A 23,295-nucleotide genomic window follows, 5' to 3' on the forward strand; every position below is an offset into this window, starting at 1 on the left:
ACGCTACGAGTCATTTTGCAGGAAAAACGCTCTTTACAAAGCTGGATTGTTCGCAAGCGTACCATTGCGTTCAAATGGCAGATGAGACTTCAGTCCAACTTTTAGCTTTCAATTTCGCCTCAAGAACATACGCCTACAAATGTTTGGCTCAGGGACTCAGTAAATCAGTAACCGGCTTCAGTGCGTTTGTCCGCCACTACCTTGATCCATGTCTAGCAGCCGGATTATGTACTCAATTCATGGACGACATTGGTAGTGCAGTAGCAGATTTCTCGGATCTAATTCCATCCTTGAGAAAGATATTTGACTGTGTGAGAAAATCTGGACTCAAGCTCTCACCAGAAAAATGCGAAATTGCAGCCAGTTCAATCAAATTTTTGGGCAACACAATCACAAAAGAAGGAATTTCACCAAAATCGGAAAAAATAGAAAAATTTCTGAAGAAAATTTCAATGCCGAGGACAACGAAACAAGTGAAGAGACTGATCGGTTTTGTTCAATTTTTCAGAAACTTCATCCCAAATTTGAACGAAAAATTACTCCCGTTTTACCAATTACTCAGAAAAGGAGTCGAATTTGAAACAACACAAGACCAAATTAAAGCTCTAGATACTTTGAAGAAAGACTTACTCGATGCCACTGAGATGACGCTAAGGTTACCAAAAGATCTTCAGTACGTACTTTTATGTGATGCAAGTTATTATGGAGCCGGATTTGTGCTCATGGTTGAAGACTACGTAAAAGGAAACAAGAACAAAGAGAAGAAAATTTACGCGCCAGTTGCATTTGGATCTCAGTTGTTTAACACCGCACAATTGAAATTTTCAACATATTACAAAGAATTCCTCGGACTGTACTATGCATTAGACGAATTCTCGCATTACATTTGGAGTTCAACACAACCAGTTATAGTTCTGACGGATAATATCAGTCTCACACACTTCTTTCAATCAAAAACAATTCCGCCTTCAATTTGGAACTTTTTGGATCGAGTTCTGTCATTTAACATAGTAATTGCACATATACCTGGAAAAGCTAATTATGCAGCCGATTTTTTGTCAAGAGTACAAACGGAAAAGTCAGCAAGTTTAACTCTTAAGCACGTTAATCAAATACCAGTTAAAGAGATTCAAGTTGAAAGCGAAGCAAAATCTCCCGATGTAATGATTACAAACATCAACGCTTTAAGTGAAGATTTACCTTCTGAGACCGACAATACATATATGATTTCGAAATTAGAAGCCTTGGGTCTCTACGAAACCTATTTGGAACGCAAACAGAGGAATCAGAACGATATAAACGAACTTTGGAAGCTGTCAAGAGCAGAAGTTAACCAAGTCCAATTACCGAGTTCAGAAGATGTTCTGAGTGATTTGCTCCAGAAACAAGATAGTTTGGATCTTACAAGAGAGCAATCGCGCGACGAAGATATTTCCCAAGTCATTGAATGGAAAAACAGCGGATTACCAAGCGATTTGAAGTATGCCTCAACTCGATTGAAGAAATATGCAAAACAATTCGACAGATTGAAACTAGAAAACAATGTTTTGTATAGACTGTTCTACGATGATACTGGAAAAATCCTCCACCAACAAATTTGCCTTCCAAAGCACCTTTGGAAAGAAGTAATCTACAGGCTACATAATTCACCAACCGCCGGACATCTGGGAATACTTCGCACAATCCAAGAATTTCGAAAACGTTTCTACTACCCAGGATTTACTGAACATTTCATCGATTTTATCAAAAATTGCATGACGTGCCTACAACTAAAACGCTATCCAAATAAGCAACTTAGACCACCACTTCAGCCAGTTTCTTCGCTGCAGTCTTATCCAGGAGAAATGATGCAAATTGATCTTGTGCAACAAAATGGACCCATTTTCAAATATGTTCTAAGTGGAATTGATGTGTTTACAAAGTACCTATTCGCAGTGCCACTTACAAATGGAAGTGCAGATACAGTAGCCAGAGAGCTCGTCAAAATTTTCTTTCAACACAGCTACCTTCCAAAAACACTTCTTAGCGACTTAGGAACAACTTTCACATCGTCACTCATGGCCGAACTTGCGAGACTTTTAGAAGTCAAGTTAAAACATGCAACGTTAAAACACCCACAAACAATCGGTGTAGTAGAACGCTCGCATGATCCACTGAAAAGAATTCTGAAGCTTAACACCAGTGAACAGTGGAACGATTGGCACAAATATGTTCCTTTAGCAACTTTCATCCACAACACGTCATACCACTCTTCAATTAATTGTTGTCCAACAACTCTGTTTCACGGACGTGAACCCGTAAAACCACTTGACCTCCGATTTTCCCGAAAAGGAATGGAAGCCTGTGAAGTCAACTCTGATTACGTACTAGCACTACAGGACGCTTTGTTACAAAAGTTTGGAGAAAACAAACAAAAACTCCTGGATTCTTATCAACGATATAGGAATTATTACGATCAAAAGTCAGCAGCTCAACCACTCAGAAAACACACACATTGTCTACTTCTTAATCCTAGATTGACAACACAAAGGGACTTCACCCAGAAATCAGTTCAAACCTGGCTACCTCTTTACAGAGTAGAACAAGTCCTTACAAATTCAAACTATATCATTCGTAGAGTCGGAACAAATTATACTCAGTGCGTTCACAGAATACGCCTACGTCCACTAAAATTGGAAAACCCACCCGAAGATTTGGAGAACGTTAACCCAGAAAACTTCGAAGCCGATCCATCACGACGAACAACACGAAATGAACCAGAATTGTTCGATGACTACATCCCAAACTTGATTGAAGATAATCAAAGAGCAGCGTTCTTAGCACAAAATCAAAAGCCACCTGCCATGGTAAAACTCTCAGTAGTCCCAGTAGCAGCCCCTGTGCCAATTGCAGCACCCCCAGCTGTCCATGCACCACCACCAGCACCAATAATCCCTCCAAGACCAGGAATTCTTCCTCCACCGATAAATTACCCTTCACCTCAAAACTCGCCCCACAACACTCCGAGTTCTAGTGAACAAAACAGTCCAGTCGATTTAAACGCACCACAACAATTTAATCTCCCACCTATCCCCCCAGAACCCGCCGAAGCGCACCAGTCACAGTCACAAAACGAATTACAGCCTGAAAGCGAACCTGGCCCAAGTGAACGCCGTCAAAAGAAAATAAATTTTTCGCACACCCGAAAAATACGTACCTACGAAACTTGGCATCCACCTGCTCGATTGACCGATATGTTCAAAGACCCACCATTGCCTGAATCACCATCTCAGCCATCAATCTTAACGAGAGCAGAAAAGCGACAAATTTTTACTGAAGCAGCACAGAGATTAAGAAGAGACCCAACATCATCACGAGAAACAAAACTTGACCAAGTACGAGCTAGCATTCAACGCTATCAACAATCAACCCCAGAACCCCCAGCTCGAAACACAAGAAGCCAAACAAAACAGAAACAGCGGAAAACCTGGAAGTTTAAATTCTTTGCTACTACGAATCACAGCTCAATTTATCAAACTTCGAGGGAATATTCTTCATTCGTACAACTCGATAGTGAACTGCGTGTCCTCCGATATGCTAATGAGTAAAGGTCTAGCAAAAATGATTGCTCAAATGTACCCCTCTATGCGAGAAATCGGAAAAAACCAGCCAAAATTCCCAGTGGGAACAGTTATCCCTTATTTCGATTCCTATACAAATCGTTATATTTTCAATATAGTAACCAAGGAGCAGGAAAACGATCACCCATCGTTTTACGCTATCAACAAAGCCCTAACAACTCTGAGAGAGGCAGTCCAAGCATGCGGCATACGAACGATAAGTTTGCCAAAATTAGAGTTCTCCAATAATCAACTCGAAAAATCAAGCATTTTGCGTCAACTTTATGAGATTTTCGGACCACTGAACATGAAAATCCACCTTTACAATTACTGAAAGCTTTGCTCACATTCCCTACAACGACAATTTGACCCCTAGAAAGCCCCAAAATACCTACAAGTCACCGTCGGAGCGGACTAAAGTTTTAGAACGATTCCAGAATTCAGCTCTCGCTTTGCGCAAAAAGCAAGTGTCCCGCACCCATTGACCCGATTTGTCTAAAAATTGGCCAATACAGTCCCCACAAACCGTGCTTCAAAATGAACTAATCTCGTCCCTACTCAAAAATGCATAGTTTCGAAGATAATGACACAAAAGTTCAAAAAATGCTGAAAATTCCGAGTTTTGACGGCACCGATCCGCGCCTCCGTGATTGGAACCTCCAAACCAAAAACTGTCGACGTTTAACTAGGCACACCAAGTCTTTGTACCCAGAACTGAATCTTAGGATGCTCAGAACAAGCCTAATACGCGAAGTGCCCGAGATCTGACTACCCGAAGTCACGAAAAATCGACCTCGAAAAATAGCCAAATTTTGGCATATTTGCCACCAAAAGTCGAACTTAACGAACCGACTGTCAAAAATTAGCTCCACCATGTTTGATGATGACCTATGGTGATACTTTTGAAGCATTGAAACCAACCCTAGCGAGATGGCAAGACCCAGAAAAATTAACGAGAAGCTCAAAAATTTTCAAGCACCGAAAACACGAAAATCTTTAAAAACCACCTTTTTATGAACGGGGCATCGGAGCGACTCAAAAATTGGTTCAAATCGTCGATATGAATGTTAGTAACAACTTGTATAGAATGGATTTTTCAATATCGGTCTCATTCCGACGATATGACTTTTCAAACAAAAAAGGCGATATTGAACAAAAAAGGCCAAAATGAACATGCTTCTTTAACTAAGTCAGGCAACCGATACACTTGCATTTATTGGCCTCTAAACGTTCTACAGCATGCGTACATAAGCCTTACATAAACAATTCATGCTGTTCACAGTATGGTTAATGTCTGTCATTTTTCAATCAAAGAGAACTTTTTTGAATGAAAACACGGAAATATGAGTTCAACTTACTTGTCAACTAAATTCGGCCTTTCGTCTGGCAAACTGATTGAAGAACTCGGTAACTTCCTTGGGCCACACTTGAAGCTCGTCTTCCGACACATCACGTAAAACGGTACTGTACACCTCATCGCTTTTCCCAAGTTTCGCTTGTATCTTCTTCTTCGACAAGGGTCTCTTAGGTGCTTCTAGACTTTTTGCTAAATCGTAACCATATGTTACGAAAGTTTTGACATGTGTTGTTATGTCGGCCTCCTTGACGGTCACTGGGAACACGGACTGACACTCTTTGACTGATCTTCGGTAATCGCGAACGAGGAGAAGTCTTAAAAAATAATCCAATCCATGAAGTCGAATTTCCTTCGCCGCCAATCCTTTGTTGAATCCATAACACAATCTGTTGATCACATGCCTCCCTCGATCTGCATCAAATATCGTTCCAATCGCCTCGTAACCTGACACTATCGACCATACCAGCTCGTTCTTTCTATTACGTTTCGCCTCTGTCAACACCGCATGAACTGCACAACTTGGCTGCACGATTACGTCCTCAGGTTCAGCGAGGTGGTAGAAGTACCGGACTTTGGATTTTCGTTTTGTACCACTCGAACAAGCCGCATCACTAGTGACCCCATCAAGGATGAAGTCACGCAGTTTCGTCCATTTATCTTGTTTAAACAGCTCCACCCCTGCTTCGATCTTGTTACAAATTATCCACATCTGGGACCCTCCAATGACCTTAGCAATTGACTCGCCACCTCCCCACTCGATGTGGCCCACAGTCACCCATTCTCCCAGCTTTGCAATGCTACCACGGCTAGTGATCTTAAGGTTCGGATGCTCAGGAAACACAATGTCTTTCGAATCCTCAGCAAAGGAGAATGACAACGTTCGAGATCCTGGAAATCCAAAATCGTCTCCATTGTTCGTCATCAGTCCGTCACATTTCAGCTTCGTTACCAAATCTTCAATCACGCAATCGCCATCGTTGTACAACTCCATGGCTTTTGGGCTCCACCGGTACACAACATTTGCGGCTGCTCCGCGCAGAAAGCTTTCCCTTGGAAACTCCTGATTGAACACCCACTCATTTCGTTGGGGTAACGGCGCAAACCCCAATTTTTCCAGCTCCTTTTTACGTGCCATTTCCAGGATGTCAGCAGGTCGATACAAACTATAGTCTTTAGAACTCATTATCGCTCTGAAAAAGTTCATGCTGAAGACATAAATCAAGCGAAAAACACACATGCTGAAATATAACTACACATGCACTAAAAGAACACAAGACAAACAGAAATGAATAACTCCATTTTGAGACATCATGCAGCTTAACGGTCGTCTCAATTGTTCTAAATAAACATGAAGAAAGCAAAACAGAGCAGAAGCACGTGTTAAATTAGCCTCTTAAACGAAACAATAACTTATCATCAACAAGCAACTCTAAAATCTACATCACATTATAAATAACCTTGTCTCTGCTAGACAATTCAATTGTCTCAACTGAATTGACTGACTTGTATACGCGCTTTTGACATCTACGAAAGTCTACGATCTTCTAAAGACTCGAAAAACGGATTCAAAACTGAGACGTGACCTGAACTTCAAAAATTGAATCTCCTAATCTAAACTGAACTGCAAATATAAAATCCTTGATTTCCCTTCGACATTGACAATTATCGATTTTGTCGTACACTTCGATTGTACAAAGCAACCCACATGCACAACAAAACGAACAGGAACAAAATTGGTAACATCATTATGATGTCCCCATCCGAATCTGACACCTCTTCTGAGGTTGAGATATCCAACTCATTCTCAACACCGCAAAGCCGGGAACGTTGTGCTGACCAAACGTTTGTCCCGACAACAGTAGAACCATTTGGGCAACACATTATCACTGCCCTTGCGAAAGCAACGCTGAAACACATTTGGACCTGAAAAACTCGAATAATATCAGACCGAGTTGAGTTTTTCTGCCATTGGGAGTTTGAACTTTCTAAAACGACGAAAAGGACAATTAACATTACACAGCCTCCATATTGGGACCCCTACTTCACAAGCTTCAAAACGGTATTCGATATCACAAAATTGATAGTCAACAAGAATCTTATACCAAAATTGGCGAATGACAAATATATATATATTTATATATTTACCAAGTTAACAAAATTCCAAAACAACTTTTAAATCTTCACTTTCGTTATTTCAAACTTGGCGTTCAGGTCATCTTATTAAATCAGTATGATTCTTTCGCCTCGACTAAACAGCTTATTTCTTCTTTACTCGTTTACCTCCCTTTTCGAGACAACAGAATATGATGCTTTGAATAAAGGAATCTTATTTCACAAAGAATCCAAAATTCTGCTTGCCGAAAAATTCGTCAATGTACAATTTCTCGTTCCTTTTCCGAAGTATAACTTTACAATGAAGACTCAAGTAGAGGATATGCTAGCTAAATTGGCCGAAATGTGGAGCCAGCCATCAGCCGAATGCCCGCTAGATTTTTCTCAACCTTTCAATTCTTCACATAAACCGTTCAATCTAAATTGGATGCTGGCCAAAATTCAGAATGAAACAAATGCAGCACAACAAGAAGTCGAACATATGCGAAACATAACAGCAAAATTCCTTTCGAACGATGAAAACGACGAAAAACGGAACCAAAAATCGCAACAACAATCGACCGAAATCAACAACCGCGAGAAACGAGGTGCACCAGTAGTAGCAGCAGCTGCAGTAGCTGGAATAGCATTGTTCGGAGCCAGCGGAATAATTATGGGAGGATCAAGTGAATGCGGTTTCCTTGGAGTTTTTGGAAATTGTCAAAATACAGGACGGAAAAACGCAGAAAATATAGAAAAACTTAGCGAATACGCAAATCAGCTCACTGACTACGTCTTAGAAATTGAACAATCGAGCAATGAAAAATTCTTTTTAATTTCCAACGAAATAGCTGAAATAGCGAAAATTCAAAAGGAAATGCAAGAAAATCAAAACAAAAACTGGAAAATCGTTCAGCAGCAATTTGAAATCTTTCAAAACAACTTTCATGTTTTACGAGATTGTACTCAAATGCTGTTCTCGAACCAACAACTCAATTTTAACTTTGACACAGCCGCTTCTTTGTTGAATATTTTGTATGCAGACGTCAAAAGTTACCGTTCAGCTTTATACGCCTATAGCATAAATTTACTCAACTCAATTCCAATTTTGTTAGATAAAAGACTCCCAATGTCTCTAGTACCTCGCGAATCATTAATTGCAGTTCTCGATTCAGTACATGACGCGCAAAAATATTCAACTGATAAACTATCGTTAGCGATACCGATGAAAGACCTGATGTCCTATTACGATGCGAGATTACTCATCGAAATCTCAACAGTAAAACAAGGACTTCTCCTAACTTTAGCAATCCCATTAGCGTCACGAACAACAACATTTACAGTCTACAGTGCACATCTAGTCCCAATGCCACAACCGGATTCAATGGAAACTACAACACTCACACAGACACAACTAGACAATTGCATTGGATCATCAACGTACCGAATATGCCACGAAACAATGGAAACCCATTTGTCACAGTCCTCGTGTCTCGCAACACTCTACTACCAAGACCCAATAGTTGCATTAGCCGTATGCGAACAAAGAAAAATCCTTCTCCCGATCCCAGAAAAGGCAACCAATCTCGGATTTGGAATTTGGCTAATTACAAGCGCAAGACATTTTAAGTGGAGACAACATATAATCAGTGGAACAGAAAGCACAGCAAAAGAGAATAAAGATGGATGTAAGATATGCCTTATAACTCTCCAATGCGGAGAACAACTTATAAGCAAGCATATCAAAATACGTTCCGACTTGTCCAGTTGTTCAACAATACCAGCAGTTCAAATCGATGTGAAACTAGATGATCCACTTCAGAAGTTAATCTCGACTGTGCCAGATTTAGATCAATTACCTTACTATAAATCAAAAGCTGACGCAAATATAGCCCTCTTCCAACAAATGAAGCTCGAGATAACAATGATGTCTGTCGACAACCTTCGACAAGAAGACTACGACAAAATCGCCGAACCAATTGTCCACAAAATGCAACTGCTAAAACCAACGCTTATTGAGAAACTTGACTCATATGTTCCGATAAAAGTTTCACTATCACTAACCGTCTTTGTCTTTATCGGAAATCTCCTCCTCCACATTCTAGTTATGTACCTCTATCATAAATTTCAATTTATACGGAATCTGACACCGAAATTTCTCAAATCCCCTGCGAGCAAAATTCCTATCAAACAAGTTGTGTCAGTAGCTAAGGATCAATCCCACTGGTACAATCAATGGACCACAAGCTAAAGAACAAAATGACGTTCATAAATGAATCTACAACGGACGAAGAAACAATTCCCAACATAGACCGGCGATTAACCAAAGTTGAATCTTTGGTTTACTCTCATCAACTCCTACTGATCGAACAAGAGAAGCAAAAAGACATCACAGACCAAAAAGCGATCATCCTATCTCAATCACAGTTTTCCCTCAACACCAATGATAATCCTAACGATAACCAACATTCAATTTATGGCTCTACCCCGAATCTTCAGCAACAACAACCTCCACATACCAATGCGACAACAACACAAATTCCAACCAACACTTCAAAAACAACTTAAGGGTGGCTCCTTACAATAGATAGGAAAACAAGAAAATCCAAGGAAAACTGAAAAAAAAACCTATTAATCTCGTTTAAATTTATATACATAAATTTTATCCAAAGGAGGGTAGTGTAACGTCCCTAAACAGTCCGTTATATATTTATATTCATATCTAGTGCTATAATTTTCTTTTAAGTCTATATCTTTCCATATATGAAACTCTTATATTACCATATTTATTACCATATTTGGACCGAGAAGTTTGTCATCATCATATATATATTTGCCTAAACTACCATATTCGGACCAGGAAGTTTGTTACCATCATAAATATTTGTTACTTGCATAAAACCAACAACCAAACCAGAAGAAACCGGATACAAGTTGATGTAGCTTTGATCATGATCTATATAACAACCTCTTTAAACAATGCCTTAGTTGGAATTTCTTGTATATTTGTTAAAATATGTTTATCAAAATGTAAAACCAGATTTAGAGGAACGAATTACTACTCTGAAATTAAGTCAGTTTTTCTTATGCATTCTTTTCAACCTTTCGAGAGTGAGTTTTAGATTGTCGGCCCTGCTCCGGAGGAAAACCTTGGCCTATAAAATCGTAAATTCATATTCAAGCTTAGTTTAAAAAGCATTTGAAAAACCAACTAGATCAAGGAATTTTAAATAGCACCTCACAGAGAAATTCAGCCGACAAATTCCTTGACATGAGAAAATAGATTAATCATGAAGCTGTTATTGGCCAATTTAAAACGGAGAAATATAGGATCAGTTTTTTTATCAAATAGCGTAACGAAGATCTGTCTGCAGTAGCTATCATTTTCCCTTTGTCGGCTAAACGCCCTGTCGGCTAAACGCCTATTCCCAGCACTCTTTTAAACAGAGTCTTCCTCTATACGAATCGTTATAATACCGAACCTTTGAACATTAAAAACTACACAAAAACAAAACAATTCTCTTGATTACTTTCTAATGTATCCCAATATATTCCACAAAATAATGAACACTGTCAAGCTTGTTAGCTAACATCAACAACATTTCAGACTTCAAACTAAACAAATTTGTTTTAAGTAATATACTACTATTATACTATAATTAGCCTAATTGTTGTGATAAACTTATTAAATAGCTTCAGAGTTGAATGCAGAGGACTGCCATGGACAACTTTGAAAGAGCCGTGAATGACATGAAACATGGAAATCCACAATGTGCAAGTGTCCTGGAGCTACTCACCAACGAGGTTTCTGAAATAAAAAAAAACAACTGACTTTGAAAGACACCCAAATTGTGCATCTTACAAACTGCGTGAATGAATTATCAGACAGAGTCCTACAATTGGAACGATACAGCCGCAAAGATTGTTTAATCTTTAACAATTTCCCAAATGCATCGCATTCGGCGGACAGTATCCAAGAGCAAGTGTTAGAGTTTATTAACAACGTATTCAACGCCCATCTCACCCATGCTGGGATCAAAGCCTGTCATTTTCTAAGGAGCGCAATAGATGGTCAATTTTCGGTTATCATCCAATTTGTCTATTTCGAAGATAAAAACTACATTTGGAGATCTCAGCCGTTGCTCTACGGAATAACTAACAAGTAAAACAACAAATACATTCAAAAGAGAGAATGTTTACCCGAGAAAGATAGAGAAGTCCTCAAGTACGCCACGGTAGAGAAAAACCTTAAAGTTTCAACGAACAATTGTGTGGTTAAACTGGAAGTACCTAATGGCCAAAGAAAGGACTATATCGAAGTCAAAACGAAACAGGACGTCGATAAGCTAACTAAATTTGCATCAAAGCGTAAGAACACTCGACTAGCATCTCAACAACCAAGTGCTCCACAACAACCAGCTGACTGTCTCATGCTAACGACAACAACAGTTGCGTCCAATCCACCGCCTATGTCATTCCACCCTGCACAAAGAAGAGGCGTAACGAGACGACGAGAAATAACTCCAAAAGATGACAAGTACTCATTGCTCCTGAATGAATTACGTGACCATGCGGAAAACCCCGATATGTTGAAAGATTATGTGCTTGGTGTGTTGAACAATTCACCTGACCATAAATCGTGTGCTGTAGATATTGATGATAACCAGGGTTTCATTGTTGAAAATACTTTTCGAGATTAAATACCTATCGGTGCTGCACTTGAACATCAGGTCACTTAAGAAACATCACGAAGAACTAGAGGAACTTTTATTAAGCTTTAATTATACTCCTAGCATTCTCGCAGTAACAGAAACTTGGCTAACGGACGCTGACGCACCCTATTGTTTTAAGCTTACCGGATACATCATCGTTCTAAGTAGAAACCGCAAATCACGTGGTGGTGTGATGATTCAATGTAAAGATGGTTTTGATGTACTGGGAGAGCTAGATATTAATCTAGAGGAAAGCATTGCTGTAAAAGTTTTCCACCAAGGCTTATATTGTGTGCTTATTGCTGTTTACAACCCACCAAGATTGAATAAAATGGAATTCATTGAGCGACTTGATGAAGTTTTTGAGTCATTTCAATCTTTAATGCCAGTAATAATATTGGGTGATATGAATATTGATACTTTGAAAAAAAAACAATTCATCATTAAAGTATTTATCAGCTATAGAGTCAAATGGTTTTGAGATTATACATGGCCAAATAACACGAGTTGGGAACATTTCAAAAACTTGTTTACATCACGCTATAGCAAAAGGCTTCAATCATTTAGTTCTCGATATTCTTATTGAACAAAACATTACCGATCACTATCCAATTTTACTAACTTTAAATCATAATAATTTTAGAAAAACAAATGACACGATATCAAGAGCACGCGATTTATCTTATTTAAATGATAAATATAGAATTCAAGAACTTCAATCGATAGTCGCTAAAAAGTTTCAAACTATTCCATCGGATTTCAACACCTTCCATAAAATTTTCATTGAATTGATTGATAAATTTGCTCCCTATAAAGAATTTAAATAAAATCAATGCTCCAAGCCTAAATACGTAAATAATTATTTGAAAAATCTAATTTCTAAGAGGAATTATTTGCATCGGAAATGGAAACGAACTAGTCATCATCAGATTTAAGGAATTTCAAAGGGGCGAGATTAAAAGTTGAGAAAGCATTAAAGAAGCTTAAGAGAAATTATTTTAGTAAAAGATTCGAACGCTGTATCAATGATCCTAAACAAACATATAAATTATTAAATGAATTGCAAGGAAAATCAGAAAGAAAGCAGATTAAAATTGAACATATAAAGCTAAGTACTGAAGAGATAGTGCAATCTAAATCAGAAATTGCTAATATTTTGAATGATTACTTCAGCAATATTGCTGTAGAATTGAATAGGAATCACACCACCACTAACTCGGAGGACGATAGCACGAATTCAGATATAGGCGATCGCTCGGAAGCGAATGAACAGTCTTTTTGTTTATGGCTGTTTCCAACAAAGCCATTAGAAGTCAGAGAGGAGATTGACAACCTCGATAATAAAACTTCTTCGGGTTTCGATGATATATGCAACCTAGATGTGAAATGCTGCAGCGAGACTTTAGCGCCAATTCTAACTGAACTTATAAATAATTCTTTTGAGACGGGTAATTTTCTGGAAGATCTAAAACAAGCCCAAGTAATTCCGCTGCATAAAGGGGATAGTAAAGAAGATCTTAATAAATATAGACCCATATCTTTGCTCATTGTATTTAGTAAAATTTTTGAAAGGATAATGCACAATCGCATCTATCAATACCTGGAACATTTCCAGGTTCTCTATTCAAAACAATTTGGATTTAGGAAAAAGCATTCAACGATTGATGCGATTGCAGAACTCACTGAGCGGTTGCGAGAGTATTATAAATCAAGAACAGTTACTAGTACAGTTTTTCTGGACCTAAATAAAGCTTTCGACACTATTGATCATGGCATCTTAGGGAAAAAATTGACTCGTTACGGAATATGTGGCAATGATAGAAATTGGATTCTTAGTTTTGTAACCGGTCGCTCGCAACGTACTGTTTTTAATGGTTTTTCATCGGATTGGCGTTAATAAAATTATGCCGTCCCGCAAGGTTCAGTATTAGGACCGCTCCTATTTCTCATATACGTGAACGACCTCTCGGAAGCTTGTAAAAAGCAGACGTTTACCAATTTGCCGACGATACGAACGTAAGCGCCCATGAATGTTCAATTTCGGAATTGAAAGGTGACTTAGAATCGTTATCTCGCTGGTTAAGCGTTAATAAGCTGACACTAAACCTTAAAAAACATCACCAGTAAATTTCTCGATTACAGGTGCCTCTAGTTCTATCTCAAACATTGGTATATCCATAAATTATTTTACTATTAAAATTGATAGTTGTTGTCGCTATCTAGGATTATATATTGATTATAAGCTGCAGTTCTGAGATCATATTAATACAGTGGTGGTTAAACTAACGAAGCAGAGTGGTATCATTTCAAAGTTGAGACATTATGTACCACGAAGTACTTAAAAACGTTATTATGAGGCTAATGTCAAGCCACTTATTCAGTATGGAGTCTTGATATATGGCTGCACAAGTTTTTCAAGTCTTTGCGATAATGAAAAATTACAAAGGAAAATTTTCCGACTAATTTTCTTCAAACGGTTTAGGGATAGCATATCTCCTCTTTTGTTGAAACACGGTGTACTGACCGTGCATGAGCTGTACGTTTATGAGCTCTTAAAGTTTGTACTTCGATCAGTGATATCACTTCATTCAGAATCGTATCTCAATAATATCTTCACTTTCAAAAATCAAGATGCGCATGTAACCAGGAGATCTTCAACTGGAGTTATGGCTATGCCGGCTGCTAAAAATATGTTTCAAAGGGTTTCGCTTAAATATCGTGGCGCAAAGCTATTCAATATACTTCGCCAAAATAATGTCGTACGGCAACTATGCATGATGATTAAAGATATATTCAACACCTTGTTCATAGAATAAAAGACATTATATTCTTGGCAATACAGAGCTGACAAAGATTAATTTCCAACTATAATATTAAGCGACCACTATATATCTGTTGCTTTGTTATTTACATTTTTATACAATTACATTTTAATAATACAAGGGAATTATGATCTCGTTCGAAATGTGTTTTTTGGATAATTTGTCACATCCCTGCAACTCCTGGAAATTCTTTGAAAATAATTGAAAATTATACGCAAAATTTTGTGCGGTGCCTTCGTAGAAGGCACCGCGACTCGATTTCTGCTGTCAAAAATCACTTTTTTCAATTTCTAAAGACAGTCTTTGTCACTTTTTCCTCCTTCATAGGAACATTTGACAAAACACGACAATTTTTAACTTGCAACTTTGCTCTCTGCTGTAAACAAGTTTCAATTCGATGTAGTTAAAGTACTTATCTCCGGGCTCTGGTGGAGCAATAAGTTCGAGCAGTTAAAAGGTTGCTAAAAAAGAAATCATTTAAAAAATGGCAAGAACATTAAATAGAAAAAATAAAAAATTAAAATTATCCACTCTTACGTTTATATTATAGGGCATGCTGGAAAGAAGGTCTAAGGACCTCGTTGCGCGTCCTTTCCCAGCCTAAAATAATCTTGAAGAAATTTTTAATTTGACTGTAAATTAACTCACTCTCTCTCTCTCTCTCCCCCCCCTCTCCCTCTCTCCCCCCTTTCTCTCTCTCCTCTCTCTCTCTCTCTCTATCTCTCCTCTCTCTCTCTCTCTTTTTCTCTCTCTCTCTTCTCTCTTCTCTCTCTCTCTCGCTCTCTCTCTCTCTCTCTTTCTCTCTCTCTCTCTCTACGACGAAATCTATAATGACTAATAGGCTGAAAAAACCTGATACCAAAAAGTTTCAAAACTTTCAGAAAACAAAGAGCACAATCACAGCAGGTAAAGAGTACAAAAAGTCGCCTTGAATTTATGAATCCAACAGAAAGTCAACTATTGCAATCCAAGCAGCTATTGTATAAGTCACAGACGTTTTCGCTCCTTTAAAGACAAGTAATAATACTAGCGACAATAAACCAAATGGTTCAAGAATACCCCGAAAAATCTGCGTACCAACAGAAATCGATTGCACAGGGTGTGTCGTCGAGACAAATCAAACAATTTAAAAAAGGGCATGATTCTGTGAAGTCCGATTGACGTTTGAAAAATGCTATGCAGCAGTTAAAAAAGACTTCTATATTAAAACTATCTCGGTGACACCAGGCGGACCTATAATTCATCAAATGATATTAAAGGTCGAACTAGCAAAGATCTCCCGAAACAAGCTCTGTCATCTTGCACGGGTGGTAAAATAAGTCCTTCCGTCACTAACGTTGTGAAAACAATTCCTTAGTTCTTTAAAACCATTCGAAAGGAAATACGAATTGATTTTAAACGTTTTGAAGTTATCTTGCCCAGTGATCAAGCTTTGTCTTTATATCTGTATCCAACTGACGAATCGGAAGTAAAAACTATTCGTCAGCTTGATGATAAGTTCGCGTGGTATTGACGACTTGAGCAATGCACTAGTGAAAATAAATGCTGCCATAACTACGTCGTATCTAATTGAAATCAAAAACAATTCTTTTTAAAGGGGTTGTTTTCAAATCACCTGCGCAGAAATAAAGTATTACCGCATTAAAATCGGACTCACGGCCTTATGAAAATAACTATCCACCAAAATCGCTTCTTGTATGGAGTAAAGTTTTTGAAAGATTCATGTACAACAGAAATTACTACAATTTCGAAGTGTTTAATCTGTTCTTTAGTAAATTATTTGAGTTTCAAAAAAACAGTTGTGCTGATGCCTTAGTAGAGCTGACAGAGAGGAACAGACATGCCAAATCTAGCACATTTCATATATTTTCCATAAGTCTTAAAAGAGCTTTTGGCACATTGAATCATAGCATTCAAATTCAGAAATTATCTTGCAATGGAAGACGTGGTCAAGCATTAAAATGGTTTCAAAGCTTTTCATACGACCAAACGCAGCGTGTAAAAATTGCATGTTTTAAATCTTCACTTAACAAAGCACCTTGAAGAGCGCCACAGGGGTCTATCCTGGACCCCAATCTTCCTAATTAATAATAATGATCTTCCAAGTGCCTGCAAGTGTCTCACTCTATGCAGATTATGCCAACTTTTCTGCAATGGATACATCACGATAGATTGTATCACAGACGACTTGAAATCAGTTAGACATTGGCTAATATTCAATAAATTACTCAAAGCCGTAGTATTAAATGTCGTTAACCGTTCTGCCAGTTCTGTCTACTTAACATTACAAAGTAGTCCAGTGCCATTTGTATCATATCTTGTAAGTATTTAGGAGTTGTGTTGGACTGCAGGATGTCTTTCAAATCCATATTGAGCAGGTTATGAAACGATTAAGTATGTAGTGTGGGATAATTTCAAAACGAGCACTAAGTACCTCAAAAAAGCGTTTACTTTATTTTAACTCAAAAGATAAGTTCATAATTCAGTATGGTATGCTAGTGTACGAGTGTTGCAAATACTCTGGTTCCATTGGGATACTTACTTTATAGAGAAAAATTATGAAGTTTATATACTTCAGAAGAAGGCGAGACTACTGCTGATCTTTGAGAAAAACGGAGTACTTGCGGTTTATTAGCTATATAAATATGAACAGCTAAAATGTGTTACACTTTTTGAATGCTCGTCACAAAGCTTATCTCAACTCATACCTAACGTTTGGTCACTTTGGGACCAGACGCCTTATTGAATTAATTAAAAGAGCTTTAATACTTAATTACATTCGCTTGCTTACTTAAAAGAGCGCGGGAGTCTTGCCGTTGCGTGTCACTGATACCACACCGTCTCAGCTTCCAACTCTTGTACATTCCTTTAGAAAGAACTTTCTCCTCAGAAAAATTTATTAAGTCAATCTGGTGTTCCAATAAATTAGTTCGTTAGGACTGAAGTTCTCCGCTCATCTGGAAGTTAGAAGCGGGAGCCCTACTTTTTACTTGGGAATTTCATACCAAATGTTAGTCACATAACGTATTTAGTTTTCGAGATATTGACCTTTGTTTCTCCATGATAGCAAAACGATTTTGGTCGTCGCAGGCAACAATACTTGAGTTTTCGAAAACTTGGTTTCTTATACGCTTGTTGAGTTCAATTGAGCACAACGTACCAGCTACTGCCAGTTCAGAGAAACAAAAATACTTAACACATGCTTTTTGGTACCTGAAACGTAGTATCCAAAAACTGCTTTCACCTTGTATTTAATGATATAAATTAAACCTATACATCTTTTTTCTTGAAAAATTCTTTCTCTGAAAAAGCGGAAACTAGATTCAAAATTGAGACACGCTTTTATAATCAGAGTGAGGTTGAGAGTGAGTTTGAAAAAACGCTGAAAACAAACTCATAAATGAATTAAATAATGCCTTACGGCATTAGAGGGCCGATGAGACCTACCATAAAAAAACAAAGAATACAAAAATGTGCTCAGAGGTATCAATAGACACACGGCCCATACTCAGTTTAACAAAGACAGCAAAAAATAGGTACACCTCTACAAGATAGCAGAACAAATTTCTGCCACGAATTGCACGTATCCGATTGGCGCAACTGAGAACTGGACACTGTCCCCTGCGAAACTCTTACTTGGGTGGGATCTCTGACAATGTTGATAAGCGCTGTCCCAAATGTGATTTAGCACAACATGACGTAAACTAAATTTTGAACTGCAGTAAGAACACTACAGACCTGAAAGTGATTGACCTGTGGGAGAGACCAGTTGAGATAGCCAAACGGCTGGACTTGTCCTACGCGATCACAATACACAGAAAAATCTGTCTTTTTATGTTGACGATGCCCCTCCTGGTCCCCCTAACCCACAGACCGCATATCCTTCACCATTGGGCAGCGGCAGAAAGGTCGCCACACCACACGCAAGTTGTGTATAAGCAGTCACACACTACTAATATATCTAATTTTATTATGATACAAAAGCAACTATGGTACCAGTTAAAACGGCAATAAGCGCACGTATCCCGCAAAATTATTTGCAAATTGCAGCTCTGAGCGACAGCTACAATAACATTAATAATACTACGAAACATGACAAACGACACAAAAAAAACAAATTACGGCAAAAACTCACGATCTGTTTTCAAAAGTACTTGGTAACAAAGTCAAATAAGATCAGAAAGAAATCTGCACTACAACAATTTGAACGTCGTTCACTAGAATTAGCAGTCAACTGAGTCCTTAAATGCATTCACTTACACCTCAATAGGAAATCTGTGAGACCTGCCATTAAGCATAACCAACTAACGTCAGGTGAACTGCTCTCAAACCACTGGCGGGCGGTTGTTTTTGTCAGTGAATAGCTACGCTTTAGGGAAGCTAGCTTTAGCTGAATTGGACAAGCGTGGGGTGAGCACGTGGGGAGGGGCTGGGGTTGAGCGCGCTGGTTTACTGTTCAAACGATGTGCAGCCGGGGCTGATGGAGTGCAGTCGATTAGGTGTCGTCAAAAGGGCGCGGGGGAGTGGAGTGCGAAGTGGGGGTTAAACTCTGAAAACAGCCTCAGCAGCACTTCAAAACCACGGATTTGTCTCTAAAAAATTTTCGGTGTATCGCATAAATAGAGTCTAATATGCGGAAAGCCTTAGAGAACTTAACGCACTCCGGACATTACCTCTTTATACCAATTTGAGGACAACAGTCCAAAGGGTCAAACAAAAATTTCATAAAAAGAACACAGCATAATATAATTCCTACAAACTATTCGAAGCTAAAAAAAAACAGGATCCACAAGATGCTCAATAAAAACCTGTATATGTTCAGATCAGCTTCTTTTTAATGCCACAGGAAATTGTCATTGTGAAAATGTGAACAGAATTCAAACAGAACATATATAGACATGTATACAAAATCGCAAATGAATCACGCATTAAAAACAGCTGGCAGATTGCCGGAAAAAAGCCTTAATAGACGCCTGTGGCCTTCCACAACTAAAAAAATAAGATAGACAGATCGACCACCTGTCCTTTAATAGACCAATTGACTTTCTATGTTAGAAACGGACTGTCAATTTTATGACACAGACGGTCTATAAATTTTATGACAAAATTGATATTCAAAGTCAAAAACTCAAGAAAAGTACTCAAGAATAAGGGCATATAAGTTTGGCACTACTTAGATGCAGACTAATGCTCTTTAACTAGTAAAGGTTCATAAAATTTGAAGTTGCGTAAGTAAGTTTATAAGTCTTTTTTTTTATCGAGGTAAAACACAATTGACCTAAAAGTAGAAATGAAGTCACGCAAACAAATTTTAACTGCAAAGCAGTAAAAGTCACTGAATTCATTGAAAAAGTCAATCCCAAGAAGTCAGGTCTTAAGAATCATCGAGGGAGAAGACGAATTTAAAAAATAGCAGGACAAGTCTTGACGTACAATTCAAAGAACTTTCATTGACTAAACAAATAACTAGACTTAGAACGGACTTTTGAAAAAACCATTTCTAAAAAAATCAGATCAAAATACAAAAAAGAAACAGAAAATCAACGTCAAAATGCAGCTAGCAAGAACAAAAAACCACTGGCGAGAAATGATAATTCGATTCTAACAAAAAACTATGCCTAGAAGGAACTATGAATGGATTGGGAAAGCTGTTTAGAAAAAAAAAACGATCCAAAAAATTGAAAAAACAGTGAAAACCAAAGTGAAATGGCCGGATGTGAACAAAAAAACTACTAGCGAGAAAGCGAACTTTTGTTCAAACACCGTTTTCTCACTCGACTTCAAAATTAGAGCAAAAAATTTTGCGCCGCAAAAAAACTGGCTTTTTCACTCCATTTTCTGTTTCTGTGTGACCAAAATCACTAATCCAATTTGACTTCAAAGATCATGAAATGTGTGAAGATCTTCAAAAAAAGACAGCGCCCCAATACAATTCAAAGTCTTTGTAAAAAACCACGATGTCCCCAATTATAGCCGCTATCGCTTTGCGGCTATTAAAAAATATACAAAATCACAAACCTACTCACCGGATTAATTGTCTTTTGACCAGAGACGGAGCTACCAGTTGACAAAAAGAATAAAACTAGAACAGCTACTGGGTATCAACTCAAAGCATCATAAAGGTTTACAAATTACTCTTTAAGAAGTCAAATGGACTTCTGTTTATGAAATTAAAGTCATATGACTACAAAAACTGCATTAAAACCCAAAATTCAGTTACGAAAACATAGTGTCCGGGCCATAAAAAAACATCTCTGCGCCTCATTTCAACGTGGCTGGGATCTGTTACTAATGGAAGTCTGATAAAGGAAATTTGCAAAATAAAGGTTAAATCACTGAGATCGGTCAAATTACCAAAAGATTTTTATTTGCAATTCATTACTTTCCATTTCAATTCTTGAGCAATTTACATCAATATAGTAGACCCCCCCCCCCCCCACCACCTCGCAAAAAAACCAATGATCCTTTTACTTAAAGTTAATTGAAAAATCTTTGAATATATTCAGTAGCTACATCTCACAATCTTTGATTAGATTTTTTGCTGAGAAGTTAGCTGGACTAACTCCTTACCTTACAAGTCGGTTGAAAGCTTCCACTGATCCAGGTACCGGATATGTGACACCTTCGTCATTGTCAAACAGCACTCCGTGGATGTCACACAGAACAGCTTTCACCCTTTTAGAGCGTAATGACGCGATAAACTTTTCCTTTCTCATTTGACGATGCACCAAACATCCAGCACGTCTTAAAATTTGGACCATATAATAATATCAAAACTTTAGATCAGGCACCTATTACAAACATTCTAAACGCAGTAAATGCCAAATTCTCTCATATAAAATCATATCTCACTGTAAACCTCGTACTATGAGATCTTGTGCTATTTATATACGTTCACTGCTTGCAAGATTCAACTACAGAATTGATTGAAGTATTTACGCTGAGCTGTATTAAGCATGCTGCTTGTGTGTATTCTATGCAACCAATAAAATATCAAAATTAACAGTCACAAGTGTATTTAGTTGTCAATGCTTAAAGCCTATAAATTTACCCGAGGCTTAAAAACCATGTCAGCCACGTGTATGTAAAAGCTCCGAAAAAAAAGAATTTTGAAAAAGATTCAACAAATTATTGTTTCCATTTTAAACTCAACGTTTCTGACTTTAAAGGCATATTCAAGTGTGTAATTACTTTTTTAAAAAGTTTTTTGATTTCGATGTGTTGAAACATTTATCCAAATTTATATTAGCTGTAGGAGTTGTTAAGTATATAATTACATTAATGGACGCTAAGCAATGTAATCTGATTTGACGTACCTGTGTACTGCAGTTTTTAGGTCAGAAAGTCTTTAATGTATGCTGATTAAATAATACTGACTCTGAAATATGCAGCTTTGCGCAATCAAACATTTTTTAGGTAAAATGTTCTCACGAAAGGCACGGGACGCTCCAGTAGCATAACCACATCCAACTACAAGGAAAAGTCACTTTTTTGACGGGACTAAAAACTTTTGCTGGCGCGGGCCGTACCTTCCGAGAGAAAATTTTAAGCAAAAGTTTAGTTTAAAGTTTTTTAGGCCCAACAAAAAGTTTGACTTTTTGACACATTTTCAGTTCCAAAAATCATGTTCTATCAAAAAATACAATCGCACAGTAAAATTGGGTTTTGTGCAGAAAAAAAACTGACAAATGTTTGAGCTTTCCTCATAAATAAAATTATAGAGTCTTTACGCTATAGAAAGTACATTGCGTAGAACTGCAAGGAAAATATTTGGGTGACTCTAATGGATTTCAAAACGCTTACAAAACAGATCTCAGTAGCAGCACAAAAAAATTTCAGAAAAAATTTCTCCAACTGTTTTGGTCCCCTGCTTTCAGCTATAAGTAGGCTGTTCAATCAGGCCAAAACTATCAAAATCCCTAAAATTGGCCATTTCGAACGAAAACTGATGATATTTAGTTATACAATCGAAAAAGTCAAATTTTGGCCATCAAGTGAAAAATTGAGTAGGCTACAAAACTATTGGGCTCATTAGAAAATTTTTATGTTTAGTGACAATTAAATTGTTTTAATATAGAGTGAAACAAGTAGGCTCGGTAATGAGCGTTCGCACATTAAGTTCCGACCCCGCTCATCCACATTTTCCAATTAATTGTCTACCAAATAAGGAAGAGATAAAAAAATTAACATATCAACGTATCGTACAACAAACTACGAAATGAATAAAATAATCTACCCTAGAGGGCCGATGAGACCTGTAACTACCATAATATGACTACCAGAAAAGACGGCGATAAAAATTAAAGTTACAAATATTAATTGTGTCCACTTACTGAAAACCATTAAAAACCAAATCAAAATGGCATCAGATAAAACTAAAAAGAGATCGACCTGCACTTCATTAGAAAAAAATATTTTCCTCAATGCGACTTGGTAACAACTCGACAAGAAATGAGCAAAAGGAGCAAAGTTTAATAAAAACAATTATGCCAAAAAATTTAGAAACGTTATGCATCAAATGAAATCTGAGTGTTCTTTTATACCTTCATAGAGAGCAACTGAGACCTTACATTATTCACGATATGTCATGCGACAACAGAATTTGTAGCCAACATAAGCTTTCGACTAAAAGAGTAGGCAATTTACCTTGCAACTCGAAAAATAATTGCGCCTTTTATTAGTGAGACTAAGTCATAAGACTATAATATAACATG

The 23,295-nt window shown here is 37.6% G+C and overlaps 2 protein-coding genes across 2 annotated transcripts in view; one reads left to right on the forward strand and one right to left on the reverse strand.

Moving 5' to 3' along the window:
- The window catches only part of LOC142345708 (phospholysine phosphohistidine inorganic pyrophosphate phosphatase-like), a 45,917-nt gene extending 24,418 nt beyond the window's left edge, over positions 1-21,499 (reverse strand). Inside the window, exon 1 of the mRNA XM_075397964.1 lies at positions 21,152-21,499. Within this exon, the coding sequence (XP_075254079.1) occupies positions 21,152-21,342 (191 nt within the window). The 5' untranslated portion in view covers positions 21,343-21,499. The remainder of the gene's footprint in view (positions 1-21,151) is intronic.
- Positions 10,717-23,295, forward strand: part of LOC142345707 (uncharacterized) — a 577,332-nt gene continuing 564,753 nt past the window's right edge. The window contains exon 1 of the mRNA XM_075397963.1: positions 10,717-10,737. The gene's annotated coding sequence lies outside the window, so the exon portion shown is untranslated. The remainder of the gene's footprint in view (positions 10,738-23,295) is intronic.

Source organism: Convolutriloba macropyga, chromosome 9, assembly GCF_964194025.1.
Source record: "Convolutriloba macropyga chromosome 9, txConMacr16.3, whole genome shotgun sequence".
Lineage (NCBI taxonomy): Eukaryota > Metazoa > Xenacoelomorpha > Acoela > Convolutidae > Convolutriloba > Convolutriloba macropyga.